Source organism: Cylas formicarius, unplaced genomic scaffold (genome assembly GCF_029955315.1).
Source record: "Cylas formicarius isolate icCylForm1 unplaced genomic scaffold, icCylForm1.1 PGA_scaffold_2__14_contigs__length_35257938, whole genome shotgun sequence".
Taxonomy (NCBI): domain Eukaryota; kingdom Metazoa; phylum Arthropoda; class Insecta; order Coleoptera; family Brentidae; genus Cylas; species Cylas formicarius.
This window is the reverse complement of record NW_026844319.1, coordinates 16,933,353-16,957,258: the sequence shown is the minus strand read 5'-3', so window position 1 is coordinate 16,957,258 and position 23,906 is coordinate 16,933,353. Positions and strand designations below refer to the sequence as shown.

The window sequence follows — 23,906 nt, the reverse complement described above, 5'->3', positions numbered from 1 at the left end:
TATTTATTTTATTAATTAATTTATGATACCAGAACCGGAACAAGTCTTAAATATATTAAATTCTTTCAAAAATAGTATACTTCCTATGTCTTGAGTATTAAAGAATTACTTAAGTTATGTAAGGAAAATTTGCAGTACATTATAACAAAAAAAAATATATCTCAATCTCAATTATAAAAAAAAACTGTTCTTCTTGTGCCAGGTGTAAATTATAAATTACAATTACAACCTTAGAATTCAAAAATGCTATAATATATTTTAAAAAATACTTTGAGGTATTTAGCACGATTGGAACAACTTGTACGACAAGAGTGAAATTTTAAAAAGTAACAACAATATGTCACATATTCTAAAAAGAAGAGTTTTTATATAACCCTGTATAAATAGTCGAGAAAATTCTTTGTGGCAGAAAACTTGGGGAAAATTTTCTAAAAATAGGAATTTCTGTCGATACCAACCCGGACTTGAATTAAAATGTGTTGTGAAAATTCATCAACTTTGTCTACTTAGGGCGTCTCATAATAACATGATGATCCTTAAGGTACAATTCCTTGGATGATTTCATTTTCTTTGAAACTGCTTTAGATATACTGTTGATTGTTTGTTGCATATTCAATAGCAAATTACGATTACTTAACTTTCAATTTAATACTAATGATTCAACAAGATTTTCTTTCTTTTTCTTTGGGTACCAGAACTTTTTAATTTTTTTGCTGGAAACAGTTCGTCGAATGGTGCAGAGTCAAAGAAATTTTTTTACTAAGAAATGAATTGCGATTAGAAAAATGAAAGCGCTGGCGAAAGTACAAAAATATGTTTTATGAAAAAAAGTGTTTACATGCACTGCGGGTTTCTACCAATCCTCGACAAAATATCTAAAGTAGTTCCAAAAAAGACGATGAAAAATCATTTTTTGTTTCAACATCTTGTATATCAAAAATTAAAATAAAAAAATTGCATAGCGTAATATAGTAATTTCTTGTTTATTATTATTGTTAACCCCTTTTTCATTACTTACTTAAAGGACCAGACGGCGCCGCTACCAGGCAAAACCGACATATTGATCGCCTGGCCGTGATGCGCCTCGTTGTCCAAGAAGAAACGGCTCATTCCCAAACCGCCACCACCTGCCGCTACAGCCACCGGAACCTTATCTTTCGTTTTGTTCCTCTGCAAACGAAAGAGTTATTCAAAAAACAACCCCCGCGCCCGCCGATACACGTACTATAAAGAGGAAAGTCGCGCCGCCTCCACCGCCGCCGCTGTCGTTTATCTGCAGTTGGAGCACGCCCCTGACTCCTCCCGAGATCGGCTCGTCGCGGTTACTCGAACACGATGAATTCGTCGTTTGGCCGAGTACCTACAATATAACGAGCCACACGCGGGTGTCTTTTCCGCGCATGCGCAAACGCAACCGACCTTGGGACACGCGCTAGAACCTTCCTGGCCGACGAGAATGTACATTTCCTGGCCCTTTTTCAGTTCCATGACGGTCCGGACCATCGCTCCCCTCGATGACCCGGCGGTGGAGCTGCCTTTGCCGCCGCTCGCACCCGCCAATATAAATCTTAAAGCCGTTAAAAAAAATTGTGACCAGACGAATACGAAAGAATCGAATGACTGAATCAATGACTGGCGACTCAATAGACGAGTCGAAAAATTAGGAAAAAATGTAGAAACAAATAAAAACCTGTCAATAAATGAACATAACTTACGCTAACGAACAAATGACTTCCTGCATGAATAAAAGAAAACTAATTACCTAATTGAGAAACAAAAAGTTTAATGAACGAGTTAGACTATAAAATAAAAAACGAACAAATTCGAGAATAAACCAGTTAATGAACGAATAAAAGAACTAGCGATGTAATAAATTACTGAACAAGTGAACGTGTCAACTAAAGACTTATTGAACGGGTACAAATATATATAAATAAAGTATAAGTCTGAGAAACTTACGTGTAAAATCCATTGCGCGGCACCACCCACTTTTGCACCCCGGTGAGTCCGGGCTCATGGAGGACTTTAACGGAGACTTTGGTGTTGTTGTAGGCCCTCAAACATTCGTGTTGCGTGGGTCCGAATCGGCCGGTTGCCTTGCAATTGGTAATCATGTAGACTGAAAACAAAAACCGTAAAAGTCGCGCGGCAGGTTCGCATTTCTCACTTACATGTTTTGTTCTTGAAATCCGGGTGGGGTTCTTTGGGTACCAAAACGTCGCTCCTCGGGTTCCAGTAGTTATAACCCTGCAGCTCGTCGGCGGGTATATTGAGGCCGAAACACTCTGGGCTGAGCGAAACGTCGTCAATGGCCAAATCGCTTAGGTACCGGTAGCCTTTCTTGGCCATGAAGTTGAGGAAATATCTGAAGCACCAAAAAGCGAGGACGTCTTTTCTATTTGCTTTATACACCTTCAAAGTACCTGTGGGTGATATTAGGCAGAATAAGCACCACTCGGACCCACTGGTCGCCGTGATCGTCCACGTAGCTCCAATACAAATTGGTCGTTTTGTTCTCGGTAGGCGTCAGCTCGATCACCTCGAGCAATATGCCGCTCTTGTGCTTTCCGGTTTTGTGTAGATAAAAACGGATCTGTCGTTTCGGCGAGAGAGTTAATTTAGAATTTTACACATTTACAAAATACATTTTTATATAACGATAAATAATCATGCAGATTTGTTGTTAAGAAAAGGCGCAACAGTTTTGCTAAAATATGGCTAAAGTTCAATATTCTTGGGCGGAATCTAAGTAGACTTCTAAAAACTTTACGCAATTTTGCTTATTCATCTTTATCTTCCAAAATCCGAACAATCTAAATTTGTATGTATTCAATTTTAGGTTTTTATCACTCTGATTCATTTTTTCAGCTATCATAAATCATTTACGTGTCGACACAGAACTGCCATTAGCAAATTAATAAAGTTTTTCATCGAGATTGTTTACTTAGATCGTCGCGTTTTTTGTCCTAGAGGGACGCATTGTTTTTCTATCGTGCTCCTGAGGACCAACTTTTTCAAATTCGATGTAATTTTATTGGGCATACACCCTGCATAAATAAAGTGACTTTCACGTCTCGCTAAACAATGATAAATGTAAAAATTTGTACAAATAATAGCGATTTCCAACGATATTTTCTCAAATATCTCGCGCCCCCTGTATGACAGACGAAATCTGAAACTCTCTCGATACAGCTTACGATACTGCTTAAACGAAATGATCCCATGTTTTATAGTTTCTCATTAGCGGCTAATAATTTTCAGGGTCTTTTTGATTTTTTGCCCATAATCGACTCACCCGATTGGAAAAATCCCGGAAATGGAAGTTATAGCCCTGGATCTTCCAAGAATGTTTCCAATAGAGCAAATGGTTTTCCAGAAAATATTTTATTTCTGAAACTATGCAGTACGCCGTAATAGTCAGTGACGTCATCGCGTCTAAATTGAGCGCGAGCAACAGCGATTTTCATATGGATTTCTTCAAATATCTCGAGCAGCGGGTGTGATAGACCAAAACCGCAAATACAAAAATTGTAGCCCTCGATGCGGCATATAACAGTCCTCGCATCGATTAGCCATATTTTTCACGAATTTTGATTTACGGCTAATAATTCACTCTGGAAAAGGATAATTTTCAGTGTCTTTTAGATTTTTGTCCATAATTTAAAAAACCCTGTACAAAATCGAAAAAATATCTGAAATAAAAGTTATAGTACTAAATCTTCCGCGTCTGTTGGTTAAAGAATTTTAACAATCGGATGAATGGTTATGGAAAAAACCTGTTTTCCTGGAAGCAAAAATAACCAAAAAAAAATTTTTTTTTAAACACTTAGTGACATTTGATTGCACTCAGTTTCTCTGCTAAATTTGAAGGCGATATCTGCAAATTTAGGACACTTTTCTTATATAGCACGGAATATCGGGAACACCCTGTACAATAGGTGAAAACCTTAGATACAAAAGTTTTAGCTGTCATATGAGCTATATCGTCATGTAAAAGAAACTAACATCTAAATCGCAGCTTAAACCCTTCGAAATTTATCGTCGAAAAACCCTGGAACAAGAACGGAGAACGGACAGATAAAAAAAAATTTTTTTTCGACGCTGATCATTTCTGTACCGTGCGTTCAATTTATCTTGATAACATTTTACTTGGCTGTAATTTTTAAGTTTTTAGAAATATCAAGGTAAACAAAAAAACACAATGTAGGGTTAGCAGCCAATTTTTCTCCTAGTGACTATAAAACAAAACGCTATCAATTTTCTGACATACGAGCCTACATCATATGTTTTTAACTGGAACACCCTGTATATTATACATGTGTTTGATAGAATATAATATTCCGATTACAATGATGTAACACACTTTAAATTTTAGTCAACTTGTTTTTGACATGTCGGCAAAAATAGGAAATTTTTATAAAATTTGAAAGAGTGCCGTCGCTGACTGCAACAACAATAAGTATTTGCAAATTACAGTAGAACAAAAAAGCTAAAAATGACAAGACACACTAAAGTAAAAAACTATTCTAAATACTACTACATGTGACCACCATTTTCCTGAACACATTCCCCATACACTCTAATTGGATGATGCCTTGCATTTAGTAACGTTTCTTGTCTCTTAACTGATTGATTGATCAAGTAATTTTTTCCCCCGAAAGAAAAAGTTAAGTCGGGGCTGTTGACTGGCCAATCCATAGTTCCGCCGTTCCTTATCCAACCCTTGAGATATTCCATGTTAAGAAAATTTTTAACTTGCGTAACATTGTGAGAAGAAGCAACGTCTTGTTGCCATATAATCAGCGCTGATATATTTAGGGGCAAATCTTCTATATATTCCGTGCTCTAAAAGTTAACTTTTGATCTATAAATATCGGACTCAAAATATGAACATCTATGACACCACATCATACATTAATTGATTGATACCATGGGTTTGGGTTTTTATTTCGTGTATTTGTGTAGGATTATTTAAAGACCAATATCGCGAATTTTGTCTATTACAACCCTTTCTTCTAGTGAACGAACTTTAATCAGTCCATAAAATGTTTAAAAAAAAAATATTATTATTATGTCTATTTGAAAAATCCAGACAGTGGATTGAGAAATACCTGTCGCTTTATATACTCTAGCAATAGGAAATATATTTGCCTTATTTTCTTCATTTAAAACATTATGATTCCGGCATATCTTTTTAGCATTTAATACGTTACTGTTTTCGGAAAATTTCTTTGCCAGCCTTGGAAATATTTGTATTGAAGGAGCTCGGCGTTCCTTTCACGGCTGCTAAATTTGCGAAAAATCATTTTAAGAATAATGACTTGGACAATAATTCTACCATCAACGTTGTTTACCAATATGTCAAACATAAACATATTTTTTAAATTATATAAAAATTTCCTATTTTCGCCGATTTGTCAAAAAAGAGTGGACTAAAATATAAAGTGTGTTACATCATTGTAATCGAAAGAATAAATTCTATTAACCCCATATACAGGGTGCTCCATTTAAAAAATATATGATGTCAGAAAATTGATAGTGTTTTATTTTACATGTCACTGGGAAAAAAACTTGACTAATATCGCTAAAAACAAAAAAGTTACAGCCAATTAAAATGTTATCAAGATAAATTGAACGCACGGTACCAATGGCGGTCCCGTAGGTTCTACCGTTACCAAGTTCGGGAGTTTAGTGAAGAGTGCATATACTTTCGAAAAGATTTCATCGATTTTTCGAAGTATAGAGAGATATACATACCGCGCACGAATTATAATATCTGGACGAAGAGTTTCCGTGCACTCTAGGTGGCGGATTGAAGGTAACGCTCTGCAATAGCGCTCCGCTGGCGAACTGAGACCCGTCTTTCAGCATGCTGACATACAGGTAACTGCCGGTAGTATTCATGAATGTGTGGTCAGCTCGCGGACCAGTAAAGTTACTCGGCGATGAACCGTTGTGGCGCGCCCATTGCAGTACAGTCTTGGAGTCTACGATGTTAGTCCAACCGCACCATCCCTCTTCCTCGAACGAGCACCTCGATCCGTAAGGCATCAAATCTAGCAATCGGCTTATTAAAGTCTTACGGTGGCGCCACTTATCTCTACAACTCACGACAATTCTGAGTCTCGTCGTCACCGAGCGGACAGTCTTCCGTGAAATCACAAACGCTGCTCGTATTTACGCACTCCATGGTCGTGTTGCACCTGTACTGAAGACGGGTACAGGTGTCGTCGTTTTTTACGAAACACTGGTATAGCTGCAGGTTGTCGAAGGCGACGATCGCGCCGCTCGCCGTGTTTTCCGACGGTACCACCTCGAGGATGATCGTGAAGTTGCTCGTGATTTTTCCCAACGACATTTCGTGTTTTTTCCAACCTCCCGAGTGTTCCCCGTGGATCTTGTCGACCAACCACTGCGTGTGATTGCTAAACGACTCGTCGTTAGTTTTGTCCCCGACGATTCGGATCTCACCCCCGTCCATGTACTCTTGGAAAACGTGCACGCGCAGCTTGCACGCCGCTGTCGTAGGCCCGAACAGCGGACTCGTCACGTGAAACTCTCTCGAATTGATCGGCAGGCGTATAAAAAGGAAACTCCCTGTTGTAAAGCAGTCGTTAGATACACGTCTCCACATGGGGCGTATACGAAAATTTTTCGAGGCTCCCTCGTACAACTGCGATCCCGCTTCGTCAAAACCGCGCAAGAGGGCACCGCAATCAGCAATTACCGATCGCCCATGTTATTTTGTTTATTATGTGGTATAACCCAACTTTTTTACGGTCCGTATACAAAAAATATATATCCCGCTCTAAGTCTGTACGAATATCGGAAATTGCACACGCCCAGTAATCATGTGGAAAAATCCGATCAATTTTAAGTGAGTATTTATTTACGGACGCGAAGTTTTTAATAACCGTTTTCTTTTAGGCACCTGGTCGAAGGAGGCACTGTGTTCGAAGTAGAGCCCCAATTGGAGGATGACTTGAACGACGACGCTCAGCAGGATTTAGAATATGAAAAAGAGCTGCACAAGTTTGCCAATCTTAACTGCATTGGGCAGTTTGATGATGAAGACGTCTACAATATGTCTGAACCTTTTGAAATAATCGAATCCAAGATGGAGAACATTCTGGAAGACGGTGGGATCAAAAAGAGAGTGTTGAGGACCGGTTATGGCGAGACACCAGGTGATAAGTGCATTGTGAGGGTGCACTACAATGGTTACATAGAATACAAAGAGGAACCTTTTGATTCAACTTACGTCCGAAACAAGCCCCACCAGTTCACCGTAAATAACGGCGATGTGTTGCCAGGTTTAGATTTTGCGGTTCAGAGCATGAAAATTACCGAAAAATCGCAGTTTATGATAAGACCGGAATATGGTTACGGCAAATATGGTTGCATGGATCGTATTCCTGCAAATTCAACAGTTCTTTTCGAAATCGAACTGCTCGAAATTATCGAGTCGGCCGCTGGCGAGAATTATCAAAACCTGCCGGAAGAGCAGAAAAAAGAGTTTGAGAATGTGTATAAATATTGTATATCCCAATGTGTGAAGGGGAAAGAACTGTTTGGGAGGAACATATGGGGGGCCGTAAAAGAATACAACAAGGCTGTTTCTTCCCTGGAATTTGCTCAGTTGCGAGAATATGAGCACCAAGTGAAACAGCAGGTGCTCCTATTAAAATTGTACTCGAATTTGTTGGTGTGTTACACAAAACTGGGAGAGCCGAAGAAGGGTTGTATCAACTTCAATAAAATCAACGCGCTGACGCAAGGTACCGATTTGAAAATATCCTCGAAAGTATATTTCAATAACGCGAAGTGTCTGAGGATGTTGGAGAACTATGATCTGGCCAAGAAGAGGTTGCAAATGGCATTCAGTTTGGAGCCGCGCAATCCGGAAATTCTTGAGGAAATTAAAACCATTGATGCCGAACAGAAAAACTACCTGGAGAAACAAGCCAAAATGGGCCGAGCCCTGTTACAGCAGTGAAGTTTTTTTGATAGATATCGCCTTACCCTTAATTTGGAGAATATGTTTTCAGAGAGGAACTGTTTTTTTTTTATTTGAATTATATTGTTATTTTTACTGCCATAAGTGAACTGTTCTCTAGAATAAAAGGCAAACAGTTTGTGTTGTTTGGACCCTTTTTAATAAAAATATATTCATTGATTTTTACCATACATGCCATGTTGCTGTAAATCCCCGGAATTTTTTACCAATAAGCTATACACAGAATAGTTTTATGTTTTGAAAGACATCGGTAAATTATGTATTTAAATCAACATATTACCCATAAAATAACAAATAGTTTTTTTTTTAACAATAGCGATATGGTTTGCAAGAAAGGAATTTTTTAATGCGACAATATTAGATCAAATAAGTGCCTGCTCCAAAATAGAGGTTTTTAACCTCGATAGAGCACGTGTTTTATAGTCGGGTGCTTTTTTTGTTGCTTTGTATGTTTCTGCTGGTGTAAATTGTAGTTCTGACCCAATAAGTGTTAGGATGTTTGAACTAAAAATGTAGTTAACATGCATATAATAAGTTGTGGATGCATAAGTAAAATCCATAGTCCAAACACGAAAGAAAAAATGAGGATAAAATCCAATATATTCATTTTTTTTTCTTTAAAAGAAATTTCTGGGAAATTAGGGCTAATTTAGATTATGTTCGAATAGACTTTTTTAAATAGTTTTTAATTTTCCTGGTTAAATTACAATACCTACATTTTTTCCAAAAAAAATTTTCACTGACATTTTTAATTAAAGACGAAACTATTATGCGCAGTTACCTAGAATTGAGATGAAGGAATGAAAAGGCACAATGGCTGTGCCGATGCTTTGTATTTGAAAGAATGCTCAAATGCATTCGACGTGGTTTGCATTCTATGCAAAAGTGTGTCAAATTATTTTAATTTAATTATGAAAATTTCAATATTGTTACATTAAAATAACACGCAAATGTTTTATTGCCCCTCGAGAATTATTTTCTCCCACCATAGCCATTCGTTTCCATTCCCTTTGCCTACATGCATCTTTTTGCATCACAACAATTTTATGAATGACTTATGCCGTCCCTTTCAGTTGGATAGTTATTTTGCGCTCAATTTAAGAGCACCCTTGATTTGAGAAGATCCATTCGACATGCGCATGCGCAAGATTTAAAATCTCGCCATTGACAGATCGTCAATAAGATCGAATGTAGCACTTTTACGGAAGAATTTTCTCAAAATATGCCTAGATCTTGTTAAATGTTCTGGGAAAACGACTTAAGTATGTGGAAATTGCAGTTTAGAAAGAAATGTGGAGGCATTCCAGGAAAATCATTGCCTTCTTCTTATATCAATGTCGCTTGCGACGCATCAATTTTTGTCATAGTAGGCCCACTATATCATCTAAAAGCTAGATGATCTCAGATGAAGAAAAACAAAAAAAATTTAGTAATCAGCTTATTAAAGTTTGCCAGTGGCTCCAACTACTACTACTACAAGTTACGGTAAGTTTCATCTTCACCGAGAAGAGACTCTTCCGTGAAATTGTAGACGCTGCTAGTACTGACGCAAGGTGAAGTTGCTCATGATTTTTCTTAGCGATGTTAACTGTTTTTTCATAATCCCTGAGTGTCCTCCATGGATCTTGAGAGGAACCGTTTTTATTTAACGCAGCAAATGTCAGATGGTGTATCCCTTATAATCTATCCTTGATCAATCAGTTCTACGTTATGTTTATTCATTTTATTCTTTTTGTATATTTTTGAGTTTCGATCTTGAAAATATCGCCATCAGAGTTTATTCTATTCAGTTCAGTTATTCATTTGGCTACGATCTTTAGTCCATTTCCGACTTCCTTCGTGGATTTTTGAGATTTCGGTCGCAGACTGACACATAAAGACTTTTCCTGTTGGTTATCGGAAATCCGTGTGCTACCATATCACTTATTATAAACGAGACAAAGGTCCACAAAACTCACAGAAACCACTTAACTCAAACCGAGACAAACGAATACAAATGAGTCTAATTTGACAAAGTCATTTGACAGTCTGCCTTTATTAATGAATTGGAACTATACATCCTAAACGGATAAGCAACCTCAGGAGGGTAATAACTGACGTTATTTCGATTCTATTTTTCAAAACTGTCTTATTAATGGAAAGTATGAAGGTTTTTCGGACTGTGGTATAGCATAATCATTTTCGTTATTTTCATTTAAAAACGCCGCGTTCGTACCGATTAACTATGGTGCGATTGAGACTTACCATATGGCCGACCGTTAGCGTCCACCTTTGGACCTGAATCGTTGCTCTTAAATTGAGCGCCTGACGTAATATAAAACCCGTTGGCGATGTCCTTCCTCCAAGTCCATTTGCAGTCGTTTTCGAAACTGCAGCTAACCCCCGAGTAGACGCTGTCGTCTTGTTTCTCTTTGATATTCTGCTGGTGCAGTCGATAGATTGGGTCAAGACGCGTTTGGTTCGTCTGCGAATGTACATTTTACATTGAAAATTAACTGGAAGTCGATTTAATATACTGTGCAAGTTTTGTTGATGAGAAAGTGTCGATTTGCGCATCAAATTTTATCTTTTGCAAATTTTAGCAACCAAAGTCGACTACTACCTTATATATTTATATATATTTACCCTGGATTTAGAATGCGATTTTGATGTTGCCTACATAAGTTTACATACAACTAAGTATTATAACGGCAGCAAAATAATAAGAGAGCTCAATTCATTTATATTGAGTGTTTTTTTTTACACCTACAATTTTAAGTTAGCGCTCTACCTGTTCAGTCGGGTTAGACTCGTTGGTCATGGCCGCGTCGCGTGCCATTTTGGTCCATTCGGCATGCATTTTTTGAATGGCCGAAAAGGATGTGTTTTTGGGCGAGCTTTTTTTGGACGTGCTTCTCCTCGTCCTGAAGTAGTTCGCCATCCTGTCGCTCATATTTTCTTTTACGGATTTTAGATTCCCAAGGTTTGTTTCGGTTACATCCGAGTGCCCGCCCACCGCGACTCCATCGCACTGCGTCAAGTGAAACACACAAACAGATATGAGGAGGAAGGAAGACATTAAGCGGGATCCCATGGTGGAACTTAGTTTACGTCGTGTAGCGGTTCGTCAGAGGTGCCCCGTGTCATCCTCAGTTCGAATCTGCAACGGACGTAGTAGGTGATCAAGTTTATTAGAGGAGACCCGGTGAACGATTTTTGCGATTTGTGTTGAAGTTATTAAAAACACAGAGCAGGATAAGTTTGTTCCTCGGCAACACTTTTATATATTAATCGTTGCATCTTCAAATAATTAAAGCCAAAATTTACAGAGCCATTATTCATGCGGGTTTGGTTATTTGGTTTTCTAGTTATTTGCTAAAAAAAGCCAATAATGGCGGTTGCGAAAACAAAAACTTATTTGACTAATTGAGTAAGAATTTAGGTAGGTTATCTGCTAAAATAGCAATAAGTAATAACTCAGGACAACTTATATTTTTAAGAAAATGATAGGAAAATTGTAAATATTGTAACTTATGCAGAGGATTATGCATCTATTCTATTAATTCTCTTACTGGCGGATCATATGCCACAAAATGAGATTTCAAGGGGCTAAAAGTAAAGCATCAGGATCAAAACTATATTTATCATTTCTCTATAACAATGCTGTTCTTAATTTTTTTTTTTTTTGGTATTGCTTTTGTAACTTTAGGACGATAGTGTAGCATTTTATTTTAAAATGTTTAAAATTTAAAATTTTTATTGTGTATTTAAGTGACGAACAGACAAAAAGTTATGCTTAAAGTCTGTATAAATTCCAGGGAAATACCCAAATCTTATGAAAGTCTATAAATCCATGTATAAAACTTCTATGTTTATAGTTCTTTTTGTTGGGGCATCTTTGTCGTTAAATTGTAATCTCTGATATCCAGCATTCAAAGGGAGTTACTTCGAAAGTAATACCTTCCGGAAATACGCGCGGCGATCACATAGCCAATTTTTTTTTTACTCAAACGCCGCAATTCATTCGACGAACGTTTAACTACCGACAAAATATCCGGGGGTGTGCTTAACTTTGCCCTTTAACATCCTTGTCCCGTCTACGCACTGCGATACCTCGAAATCGACCAGCAAATTAACGCTACCGCACCGCGAACGGACTTATACCTTACAAGATGAAAAAAAGTGGCTAACGAGACATCATATTCCCAAAGTAATCCAGCGAAAGGGAGGCTAACAGTAGCGGCGGCAGCCACACAAAAAACAATGTCATCAGCGCGTATATATTCGGTCTGTCACGACGCGAGCACAAACGGCGCTAAACTGCGTCCGCGTAGCGTCTTTAAATTTTAAAATAAATGGCAATCTCGCCACCGAACGACTCGAGTGTGTAAAAATATCCCGTCGTCGCAACCCGTAGGATGTTGTGCGCGTTAAAAAGCGACGGATCTCCGAGACGGCAGAGACGGTCGGAGGAACGAGAGAATAAGATGCTTCTATCGATTTTGCGACGGAGGATGCTGGATAACCGTACTGTCAGCGCCATCTGGCTGGAGGCTGCCGCACCGGTCGAGCAGGAAGCTTCGTCCTATTCTTGGATTATAGTCGCCAATTTACTACGCTGCTGACCACACTTTTACGTGGCCCTGAGGAAGTCTCAAAAGGGACGGTGCACGGCGTGTGGTGCGTGGTATTCAAGGTTCCATCGATGTCCGTAAATTTCTGCGAGTCAAAGGAGGCAAACTCACTAACTTGAGCAAGGTTCATGCGGTTTCGTCTTTACTCGGTCTCATTCAAACCGAACCGTGTAAAACATAATAATCGCTAGTTCAGTTGTTCTGCATCAATTCTGTCGATCAATCAGAGGGAGAACTATCTTATACGACCCGTGGAAACGCACTTTTTGCTACATACTGGAAATATGATCAAAAAATAGCAGATTCCATGAAAAAGGTTGTTATATGAAGTTATAGACAAATTCTTGCATGATATTTACAAGCCAGAAAAATCAATAAGTTCCCTAATAATTGTGCGTTGTAGAGTTTTTTCTTGTAGTACATAGCCACTATAATGTGTGCTTATGCAAATTTATAAGTCGTGTCTTAGCAAAGACACGACTTATAAATTTGAACAAGGCACGTAATGTGCTGGTAACCTTAGCTTGTAAAATTCCGAAATGCGGTGGTTCACTAACAATTTTTGCTGTGTATGGTTAGTGAAAAACGGCGCAAGAACAATATCTTACGTTGAAGTCAATGTTATCGTATTTGAATCGTAATGTGTAGAAAGCACTTCCTATAAAATGAACGGCCAATTAAACTCGGACAAGTTTTTCGCCAACTACAATTATAAGTTCTCTACAATTTGTTAACGGATTATTTTCCAACGTTTCTTAAGGCTATTCCCGCCAACCTGGTTGGAATAACTAAATAGCAACTACATTTAGTGGGGAATCAGGGGACATTTGTGCTTCAGAGGAACGTGACAACATTAAGAATCGAATGATCTTTTCGATATAACCAATTTTTGTTTGCCGCCAGAAACAATTTAAATAAAACGCGTTCCAAGAAACTTGAACGCGCGGCAATCGTAGCGTGATTACAGAATTATATTAGTAGTGTATATAAGTGACTTTTATTGTTATTTTAGACCGAATCAATTTGCAGTTCCGTTAAGTTTTACGTTTGATGAACCCAAACAGTTATAATCGATTTAAAAATGTTATATGTAAGACAGAGTTTGCATTTTGTTATTTGTAGTCCTGAAATACCCGCCCCACTCTAAGATACCCAATTATGCAAGGATCAAGCATGCTCAAAAGTGTCACTTAAAGACGTCAGCTTCGCTAACTGCTGAATTTGGGTGCGATCGGTTGTCTTAGGTAAATTTTGGCCATACTGTTGTTGACAAAAATTCTATACTCATTCATTAAACAATGGCTCTCCTAAATCATAAATGAAATAGAAGGGTGCGATTGATTTGTATCAATTTTAAAATGTCTTTGTTTCCGTCGTGTTTTTATTTTATCTCAGGATTCGAATTACACCAGCTATGAGAAAAATACATAACTGCTCATTGGAGACCAGTAGTAGTAAATAAACACATAATACTTTAATACTTCGGCAATACTTTTACAAAATTTATTTAAGTAGATCGGTTAAGATGTTCATTGTTCTCATTGTATTTTTCATATATATTTACTGGACGTTACGTAACATGTAAATTTCATTCAATTCTGGGCGTTCCCCAACAGTAAAAAGTAAAACAATTACAGAAGAATGAAAGTCGATCGGAAATACAGACGTTAGTACAACCCCAATGCGGAAAAAGATGTCATGGGTATACATCAGAGACACTTTGACATCAAAAGAAGCAACAAAGCCAAGAAGAGAACTCAATTGCAATATAATAATTCTTGTATACCAAGTTTTTTTCCTCTAGATTCCTTTTTGAATCCAAATGATTATGACGCGTTCGCTAACATTAGTCATATTAAGGTGCATGTGGATTTATAAGCCATAATATGTACGTACGTTATAACGTATATTTTCAATAATTCGAGATAATCTCACAAAAATCCCAGCTCCGTATTCATTTTACGGTACCGGCAATCAAAGAAAGGATTTTCTCAGACATTTTCGACACGAACTTAGGTAGCCTAAGTTAGTTAGCAACCAGAGTGTCAAGGACGACTTTAGTGGTGCACACGAACGTCTCCCTTAACCAAAATTTAAATGTTACGTTGTGCTATATAGGTGGCTTCCAAAAACGGTTGTGACAACGACCGATTGTAGCGGTATGATACAATTATTGATTATAAAATTATGTAATTTACCATGGCGTGAATAAATACGATAATTATTGATAATCATTAACCGTCTATCGAGAATAACACAAATACAAAATGCTACGAGTTTTCGCTCGTGACAAATTTTATCGACATATCTTGGATAACATCCACATCCGTTCAACACGCTATCGAAATAATTCGCAAAAAATAACACGCGACCATTCATCGTTCGTAATTCGACCTAACCGACGGCAACATGGTAGTCGCCCTCAGCGCGAAATCCATCAAATTCATGGACCCTATGGCGAAATACTTACGGTTTTGGGGCACTCTTCCCGACTATGACTACGACAACGATAGGCTCGCCAACGTCCGTCCGTACTCGGCTTGCTCGGTCGTTTTGGTGGCCGCCATCGCCGCTTGGACCGCCATCAACGCGTACCTCGAATGTTCCGCCGACTTTCACGTCGACGTCGTCGTCAAAATCGTTTACTTCGCTTCGCAGACGTTCGGGCTGCTGAGCATTGCGTGCTGCGCATACGACACGATCACAAAGCGCCACCTATGGGAGAAATTTCTGCGCGAAATGTCGCGGCTCGAGTCGTTGTACGGGTGCGCGTGCGCGTCGCTGTTTTACTCCACTCCTGCATTCCATTTCGCGTTCGGCAACGCGTTCCTATTCGCGTGCGTGACCTATGAGTTCTACGACAATGCCGACAATCTCACGTTCGATCAGATGCTTACCGCCGTCCCCTCCCTGGTTGGTAACCATAAAGCATCATTAATTTCCGAGCGGTATCGACCAACCCCAATCTGGCGACATGGTTTACGGCGTTAAGGTAAAAACACATTGAAAGCAGGTTTCTTGCTTACTGGTAACCTGCGCCGATTGGTACCGAATTCCCGCACTTATAGTTACAGCAGAAATTAAGTAACCTGCTTGTTTTGACATTTTTATATGCTTATCTGAAGGTGAATTAATTCAATGAAATAAGAACAAAAGTTGGTGTTCACCTTTTGACGAAAACCGACATTTTTTTCATTCACTAAGAGATGAAAAGAGACGCTTTTTCAGTTCAACATCTAATAAAAGAAACTGGGGTAACCACAGGCAACCAATTTTACCAATGTATACGATAAAGAAAACATTCCAGAACTATCTTATTTACCTTACTACTGTAAAATCACGATTTGTATTAATAGGTGATGAAGCAAAGCAAATTTTAACTATTGGAAAAGAATGCCTTACTAAACGTTTGTCTCGTACCAGAAAAAGTATTGAATACGTATTTGGTATTGTTGGTTAGCTAAATGGCGATTACTGTTAAAATATTTTAATTGACAGAAAAGGATTTCAGCAACATTTAAGTGACGTATCTGAAAATTTTTCTGATAATAATAGGTGACAAGTAATCGGATATGAATCGAGACGTTTGCGCCTGCTTTGGTCACTTCACTGGGACAGACAAGCTTGAAGATTTGCAAATTCTCTGCAAAGACGGCATAAAGAAAGAGACATAAATTTTACGTTTTTTTGACGTAACGTAACGCATTATTTTTCGAAAAAACTGCTACAAAAAACTCAGAAACACAAAGAAATAATTAACACCTAAAACGAATATACTTAGAATACTTTCACTACATAATTAGAAGAACTAAATATGCAATACTACAGAACTTTGCTAGGAAAGATGAAGGACAGGAAATAATTAGGGGATGGTTTAGAATGACATCAAAACAGCGCCTAGAAGGATAGCCATGATGATATCCAACCTCTGCTAGAAGGGACAAGAAGAAGACCTAATGGAACGATCACTACATGACGCTAAAATAATTAGGGATATATAAGTAAGACATTTTTTTAATTATATATGTCAATAACATTCCTATTGCTGTGCGTGTTATTCCTCTTATACCATAAGGGAGTCCTTTTGTACACTGTCCTTATTCAATAATTTACATCCATTGAAAAACCTGCTTATCCAACCAGCAAGAAAGGACTAAATTTTCATTCCGGGCAAACCAGTAAGCTGGCAAGTTCGAGCCTGTGTTTATTGTGTTATATGCTTATATAGGCCGCCCGGCGCTGGTGGCTAGTAATCAGAAAACCTGCTTCTTTCGCTGTGTTTTTGCCCTAAGACTCTTAAAAATATGTTTCTTTTTGGCTTTCGCTCTATAACGCTATATTATATGATGGTGATATTTTACTATTTTCTTATATAACAAACTGATGCCAAATCGTATAAAAAAAGGCTATTTTTTCGTAAATTTTTCATTTTCAGAAAAGTGACCTTTATTTTAACCAAGGATTCCAAAAATGACGAAATATACAGGGTGTTCCATTTAAAATAACAAAGTTGATGTCTGGGCGAACACTTTTGAGGCATGCTGTATCAACAAAATTATAATATTTTAAATCTTCAGGAGAATCCAGGAAAGTTTTGTGCGATTTTTTTTGTATCTCCTATGGGTTTTCAGATCGTATAGTAGATCATTTTTTTTTGGCACACGGGGTACATTTTAATTACCCAAGGAGAATATATTAAGGCAACACAAGTAAAGCTACAAGATTTTCAGATCTGACTTACGTAGGTGGATTTGAAATTTAAGCGACATTTGTGAAAATGCCTTCCATCGAAGGCCGTTTGCATCTACAAATTCGATACAAAAAATCCTCATCTCCAACACATGGATGTTCTGCCTCTCTTTCTTAATGAATGAATCTGCTTGTGTACTCTTATGTGCCAACCTTCTGAGTAATGAGTAATAATTCTGACTGAATATCGGTCACAGGAATATAAAGTACTGAAGCGATAGACCAGCATTCTTCTTTTCAATTTATCTACTAGCGATATGGTCGGTACCGGTTGGAGATTAATTTGCGCTTTGTTGGTGTTTTACCATCACGGCTTCCTCGTTTCGTTCACGGTCACGTGCCTGTCGCTGAACCTACGCGCCAAGTACGAAGCAATCGGCGAGACGTTGGTGTCGTCAACGTCGCACATGATCCGAAATAGTGGAGAAGCCATCGTGTCTCTCGCTTCGGCGGTCGACGCGTTCAACGTTCTGGTTGGCAAGCAGCTGCTCTTATTGCCAATGTTCGTTTCTGCGCAGATCTTGAGCGACTGTCTCGACGTTTGGAGGTCGAGGGCTCCCGGTGATTTGGAGCTCGTTACTGCGTACCTCCTCGCCCAAATGGTGAGTATGATTACGAAACGCGATGAGCTCTTCGACCGGATATATATATATATATATATATATATATATATATATATATATATATATATATATATATATATATATATATATATATATATATATATATATATATATATATATATATATATATATATATATATATATATATATAATAGTTATAGAGTTAAGTCCAGAAAATTTAAATAATAATCTAGTTTCGTCTGTATGGTAAATTTTAAGCAAAAACATCATCTACGTAACTTTTACTCAGATGATGTTTATGTATAATATTTTCTAAATTGTCCATGAACATTTCTGCAGATTGTGTACTAAGTGGGTTTAATTAATACTTCTTTAGAACTATAAAATTGACCATTGAGTTCAAAATAATTTTGGTATAAACAAATTATTAAACTACCTAAACAAATCTTATTTTATGATAGAGTTAATTTGTCTCTGAGTAAGAATATTGTCTAGAAAAAAGAAACTACAAACTTAAACGGCATATTCTTTTCGTGTAATTTAATTAAAGAATACAAATTCGGAGTTTAGAGATTTTTATTATTACTTGATATTTTTATTTGTTATTAAAAAGTGATTAATCTGTAATTACAGTTTTGATTTGTTTTTAATATAGATTGGTGGGATCATATTGTATACGTTGGTATAGGTCTGGTTTAAGAAACTGTTTGGTTTTTGTAATTTATTCTAGACAATCGATAACTATGACTCTTACTCAGCGTCAATTGATTTCAAATAATTCATTAAACTCCGGATTAATTTTTAACTATTAGCCAATTATAGTTTTACTTAATTTTTAAATTATAAATTTGTAAAAATAAAAAAGCTCTAACTTACCGCTAATAAATAAATAACTAATAAATTATCGAACAAGTGGCAATAGACCATAACTTGGAAAAGACTGTCCAACTCGCAAAGTGGCCATTACGTTCCTCTACCTGACAAGAGAGAGCCGAAACAGCCGGACAGTGCAACCAACTGAAGCTTAGAAATCCCCTAGCCCGTCACTAACATTTAGCTGTTTCCTACTTGTTCAAACTTTAGGGGCTTTAGGCATTTTTATGGGATACCTGTATCTCCAAGCTCGCTTGTCAGCGTAATTAATCTACTTATTTAAATAGTAACACAACAACGAGCATTAAATATTTAATTAGTGCGTGCAAATGAGTTTTCATGCAGTCTCGACGGTAACCATGTCACAATCCACTCGATGGCGGCCATGGACGCGAGATTTCTACGGCCCATCGTCAACTATTTGGCCCTATGGCTTATCGTACCAGAATACGATTTCGAAAAACGCGAAATAAGCGGCAACAACGTCAAAACGGTCGTCCGTTCGGTTACGATTGGCCTGTCGATTATTGCGCCTCTCGCATTTTCCATCTACGCAGTGATCGCGATAGAAACGAGCATCGGGCCATACCTGAAGGTCGTCGAAGTCGTCATTTTCGTGCTCGGTTCATTGGCGGTCGTGACGCACGTAGCCGACATGATGGCGCGACGTAACGAGTCTCGAAAGTTCGTCCGTCTGATGTCGTTACTCGACGAAACGTTGGGCCCTATAGAACCGGGATTCTACGCAGCCTGCGTGCGCAGGTAGGCGCCACCGTGTTCTTAGTTATGTCACATTTAATCACAGATCATAGAACCCAATGAATATTTTTAGGTTTGTGCCTTATACCAGCAAAGTTAAAAAATTTTAGGAATATGACCATTTGCATAAACTCGGTGGCTGTATTTTTTGCTATTAAGATGGCTGTATTTTTATCTATGACAAACTTTCCTTTACCAAATTTTTTAATCCGAAAGAGTTATAGAATGTACATTTACAGTGACAGGTATCATTAAATGGGGTTATATCGTAAATTTCAGATAAATTGGAATGAGTTTTTAAAAATTCCATACTTCAGTTTATCCCGTTTCGTTCCTCAATGAATGACAGGAATGTGATAGCCGCGTTACCACAAGTATTTTATTAAAATAATAATAATACTATTAAATATACATGATGGCGATCGGCAGATAATTGAGATTTTTATTATTCGAAGGTCAAGTAAATAATACACTCCATAGAAGTAAAAATAATGTGAAAATAGATAAATTGGGATAAGTATCATTTTTACTGTTTACAATACAACTTCATTTTGTAAATTTTAGCCATCACATTCAAAGTGGTCAGACAAACTGTAGTCGTTGGAGTCCAGTGATATCTAGCATGTTATCACATTCGACAGCAAAATTTCGTACAAAGAGGTTTATTCAAATTTACAATTTCCAATAGCTTCTTTTTCAGCGTAACTTTCTAAAATTGCTTCTTATCTGGAGTAAGCTAATAAATGATGTCATTTTTTCTCAAAAAAACGTGGGTAGTATTTACAAATCTTCTGGATTCCTCATCCGTGGGTTTTTTCAAAATCAAATTTACTGACGTTTCGCCAATCATCATGTTGGCTTCTTCAGAGTTTAACTGTAACTGGCTGGCATTCGAGGCTGTACCTGCTTATTGTTTAAGGGGCGGAGCTAAAGGGGGGGGGGGGGGTTATGAACATTGTCCCGAATGATTGATTCCCATATTGGTAAAAAGTGACCTGAATCGCTGTTAAGACTGTTTGGTTGCTTATAGATTTCTATAGATTCTCATATTTTACATTGCTAGAAGAATTGATTGTATGCAAGAATTTTCGTTGTATCCAATAAGATTTCTTCTACCAACGAAAAATCCGACAATTTATAGAAATCTATAACCAACCAAACAATCTTCTACCTGCTACTCTCGGGACCCTTGAAAATCATTATACGGCTAAGATCACTAAGTTTTATAGTTCAATAATGATTTCTAATTCTCTAGCCGTAAGAAACAGAGCAAAGTGTTATCCTCGCCAAGCCAACAAATAATTAATTACAACTTTAATACACCGTACGAAAACTGAAGTCTTTTTTCTTAAGTTGCATTGAGAAAGGAAGCTAACTATAATGTTGAGTATTTACAACGATGTTCGTGTGCACAACCTTATAAAGCCACTGATTTTCTGGAAAATTGTGTGTGGGAACGCAGTTGTTACCAATTAACTTAACAGGTAAAACTTAGATAGGCTGTAGGTTATCGGTCATTTTTAAACTTTCTTATGTGAGGAGATCCACAAAATAACTTTAACCTTAATAATCAAACAAGTAAATAAATTCTGGCACACCTGTGTCCTTTGCGCTAATTTGGCGACTCACAGTATAAGTGGTTGGTAGATGGTTAGGATTTACCTCTTTTCTAGCCAGACTAACGTGGCGTAAAGTAACCACACTCGTATGTATTTGACTCTTAAGACTCTTAGCACGATAACTGTTCTACTAGTATTTTTATCAAAAAATAATTCTGGTGGAAATGAATGTATTTTTAGAAAACAGGGTATAGTGTGTGTTTAATTTTGTGAATTCTTGTTTTTAAAGGTTGCTTTGACACTTAGTAAATGTAGTTATTAGTATTCGGATGTGTTAGTTTTGGTTATTTTTGTATTCTCTAAACATTTTTCAGCAACTCTCGTACATTTAGGGCTAATAATTTAGGTGACATTCAAATATTTTTTAATAAACCATTCCATTTTTTCTGGAGTTATTTAAATATTCTTGACGAGCTTCAATTTTCTGTAAAAAATAAAGCATGCACATTTTTTTCACTTCACAGATGCCTCCTGTTCGATATTTAGTACCTAAACGCTTTGTGCCGATTTTTACGTACAAATTATAAATTATTTTACAGTAAAAATTGCTGTTAATGTTATCTGTCAAATTTCTTGCCATTTAGTAGTTCCAACGTTTTCGAAAAAAAAAAAGAAACATGCAGAAGTACATGTAGAAATTGCATGACAAGCATGACACTAGACCCGTCTTATTAGGCTACAGTAGTTCATATAGCTAACTTCTGCATCCGCCGTCCATCGTGGGAGATCTTGTGATAAAAATGTTAATTTTGTTTTGATAACTATTATCATTTAAAAAACAACCTTTTAGAATCTCCCCACCTCTTTTGACGTAGGTTCATTTGCTGCAACGTCGCGTTCTTCGCTGCCGTGTCATACGTCTGTTATCAATACGTCGTCCGCATCGGCGCAGTGGACTACATAAAACATCCGCCAGAGCTGATACTCGGCTACCGCAATTTTCTGCTTACATTCGTGTTGGTGCACGCTGTACAGAACATGCGACTCAAGTGCCGCGCTATCAGCGACGCGTTAAAAACGATCAAATATGACGGCGAGGGAGCGTCGGTCAGCAAAATTAAGACGTGCGAGTCCGCGTACCTCTTGCTATCATCCGCGCAGGCGTCTTTTAACGAGTTCTTCGGCCGGCAGTTGTTGATAATGACTTTGTATGTGGGCGGGACCGCTTTGTTCCTCTGCCTCAGGGTGTACGTCGATCCGTCAAGGTTGCCGACTCTTGCACCCGTTCTGTCGTTGGGAATATTGATGGTGAGTTCCGTGGACATTTCACTGGAATGGTTATACAGGGTGTTTCGGAATTGACGTGGTCTCTGGGAATCTCTTGCCGAATCGATATTTGGTTTGGTCAAATTTGAAACTACCGTTTAGTATGTTCCCTGAACTAAAAACGGCAACTTATAATACTTATAAACTTATGCGTCAACATGACCAGGAAAAAAAGAGCCGTTGCTTAAGATAACATCAAAGCGAGCACAATTGTATGTTAGTTTAATAATCAAAGTGTCGCACAAAGCGAAGTTTGATATCACTATTCTGACCATACTATAAAAATAAAATAACTAATTGTCAGCGCGAGGGACGAGTCTCATGATATACGATCATGCAATTGACGTCTATGAGCAAATTGATTCTGAAGATTTATGGTGAATCAGCAATTACTTTGAATGAACTGAGATAATTTTCACTTCATAAGAGACCCACTGGAAACACTTGACTAATTGCAACGTCGTAAATAGTAAAGACAATGGAAGTCCAACATATCTTATTATGACCTTCAAAAAATTATTTTAGGCTTTCCGCAAACGGAATCTAGTGGTCAGTCTTTTTGTGAATGTAACCAAATGGCAAGTGTAGGGTTCCTTTGGGATTTATTTTCTTTGGAAGGTTGTACTAAAGTTGTAGTAAAACGCTTAATATAACTAATGTGAAAATAATTAGAGACAAAAGCAGACGTAAGGTGTTTTAATCAACGACCAATGCAAGAGGAATCAGAAGATTGGTGATTAGTATTACAATAGTATTTTTTGTGAAATTATTATTATTTTCTCTAATATATTCGACACAGCTGGTAGAATCGTTATTGGTTGGGAGATTTGAAAAATGTTTAGAGTTAGTCATTAGGCAGTGGCTTAACATAACCAATTTCTAGTTCTTGTTGCGTATTTTCAGACAATGCAGTTCGCGGTGATGCTGTCTTGCGATCTGGTGATGAAAGAGTCGGAGAAAGTTTTGGTGCTGTGTGTCGAGCTTCAAGAAAAGTTTCCGGAAGATTCGGCGGAGTACCACGAACTCCGGAACTTATGCGACAAGCTCACGCTAAGAAAGATCAAGTTCACGGCCGCGCACTGCTTCGACGTAGACAGATCGACGATTTTCTCTCTGGTCAGCAACACCGTCACGTATTTTATAGCGATCATACAGTTCATAGAGAAGGATTCGAAACACGGCGGAAAGAATTAAGAATGTGATTTTTACGAAACATTTTGTTATTTAAGTTTGTAAGTGTGGAACTTCAGAAAAATTTATCAGCTCTTCAAGATCTGTTCCTTTGTCTAGATGATTTCATTCCTATCAGATCACTTTAACTTTCAATCCCTTAAACTAAACAAAAAGGGAAGGGATAGATACACACAAAAGTGAAATGAGGACCATACTAAAAGATGCAGAGTTAAACGGAGCTCACGTCCACAAA

At 37.6% G+C, this 23,906-nt stretch overlaps 3 protein-coding genes across 3 annotated transcripts in view; 2 read left to right on the top strand and 1 right to left on the bottom strand.

Moving 5' to 3' along the window:
* Positions 1-15,630, bottom strand: part of LOC132698558 (tyrosine-protein kinase receptor) — a 31,998-nt gene extending 16,368 nt beyond the window's left edge. Inside the window, exons 1-11 of the mRNA XM_060664714.1 lie at positions 15,101-15,630; positions 10,788-11,156; positions 10,262-10,481; positions 6,112-6,597; positions 5,758-6,056; positions 2,424-2,593; positions 2,172-2,365; positions 1,960-2,119; positions 1,420-1,567; positions 1,226-1,360; positions 1,019-1,170 (exon numbers count right to left, since the gene is read on the bottom strand). Of these exons, the coding sequence (XP_060520697.1) occupies positions 1,019-1,170; positions 1,226-1,360; positions 1,420-1,567; positions 1,960-2,119; positions 2,172-2,365; positions 2,424-2,593; positions 5,758-6,056; positions 6,112-6,597; positions 10,262-10,481; positions 10,788-11,090 (2,267 nt within the window). The 5' untranslated portion in view covers positions 11,091-11,156; positions 15,101-15,630. The remainder of the gene's footprint in view (positions 1-1,018; positions 1,171-1,225; positions 1,361-1,419; positions 1,568-1,959; positions 2,120-2,171; positions 2,366-2,423; positions 2,594-5,757; positions 6,057-6,111; positions 6,598-10,261; positions 10,482-10,787; positions 11,157-15,100) is intronic.
* LOC132698561 (inactive peptidyl-prolyl cis-trans isomerase shutdown) lies at positions 6,720-8,240 on the top strand. The gene is made up of 2 exons (XM_060664719.1): positions 6,720-6,877; positions 6,928-8,240. Exons 1-2 carry the CDS (start codon positions 6,852-6,854, stop codon positions 7,994-7,996), a joined length of 1,095 nt encoding a protein of 364 aa, XP_060520702.1. The 5' UTR covers positions 6,720-6,851; the 3' UTR covers positions 7,997-8,240.
* Positions 15,631-17,839: 2,209 nt separating the features above from the next.
* Positions 17,840-23,781, top strand: LOC132698560 (uncharacterized). Its single transcript, XM_060664717.1, has 4 exons — positions 17,840-17,981; positions 19,182-19,598; positions 22,030-22,462; positions 23,384-23,781. Exons 2-4 carry the CDS (start codon positions 19,213-19,215, stop codon positions 23,672-23,674), a joined length of 1,110 nt encoding a protein of 369 aa, XP_060520700.1. The 5' UTR covers positions 17,840-17,981; positions 19,182-19,212; the 3' UTR covers positions 23,675-23,781.
* Positions 23,782-23,906: the final 125 nt, after the last annotated feature.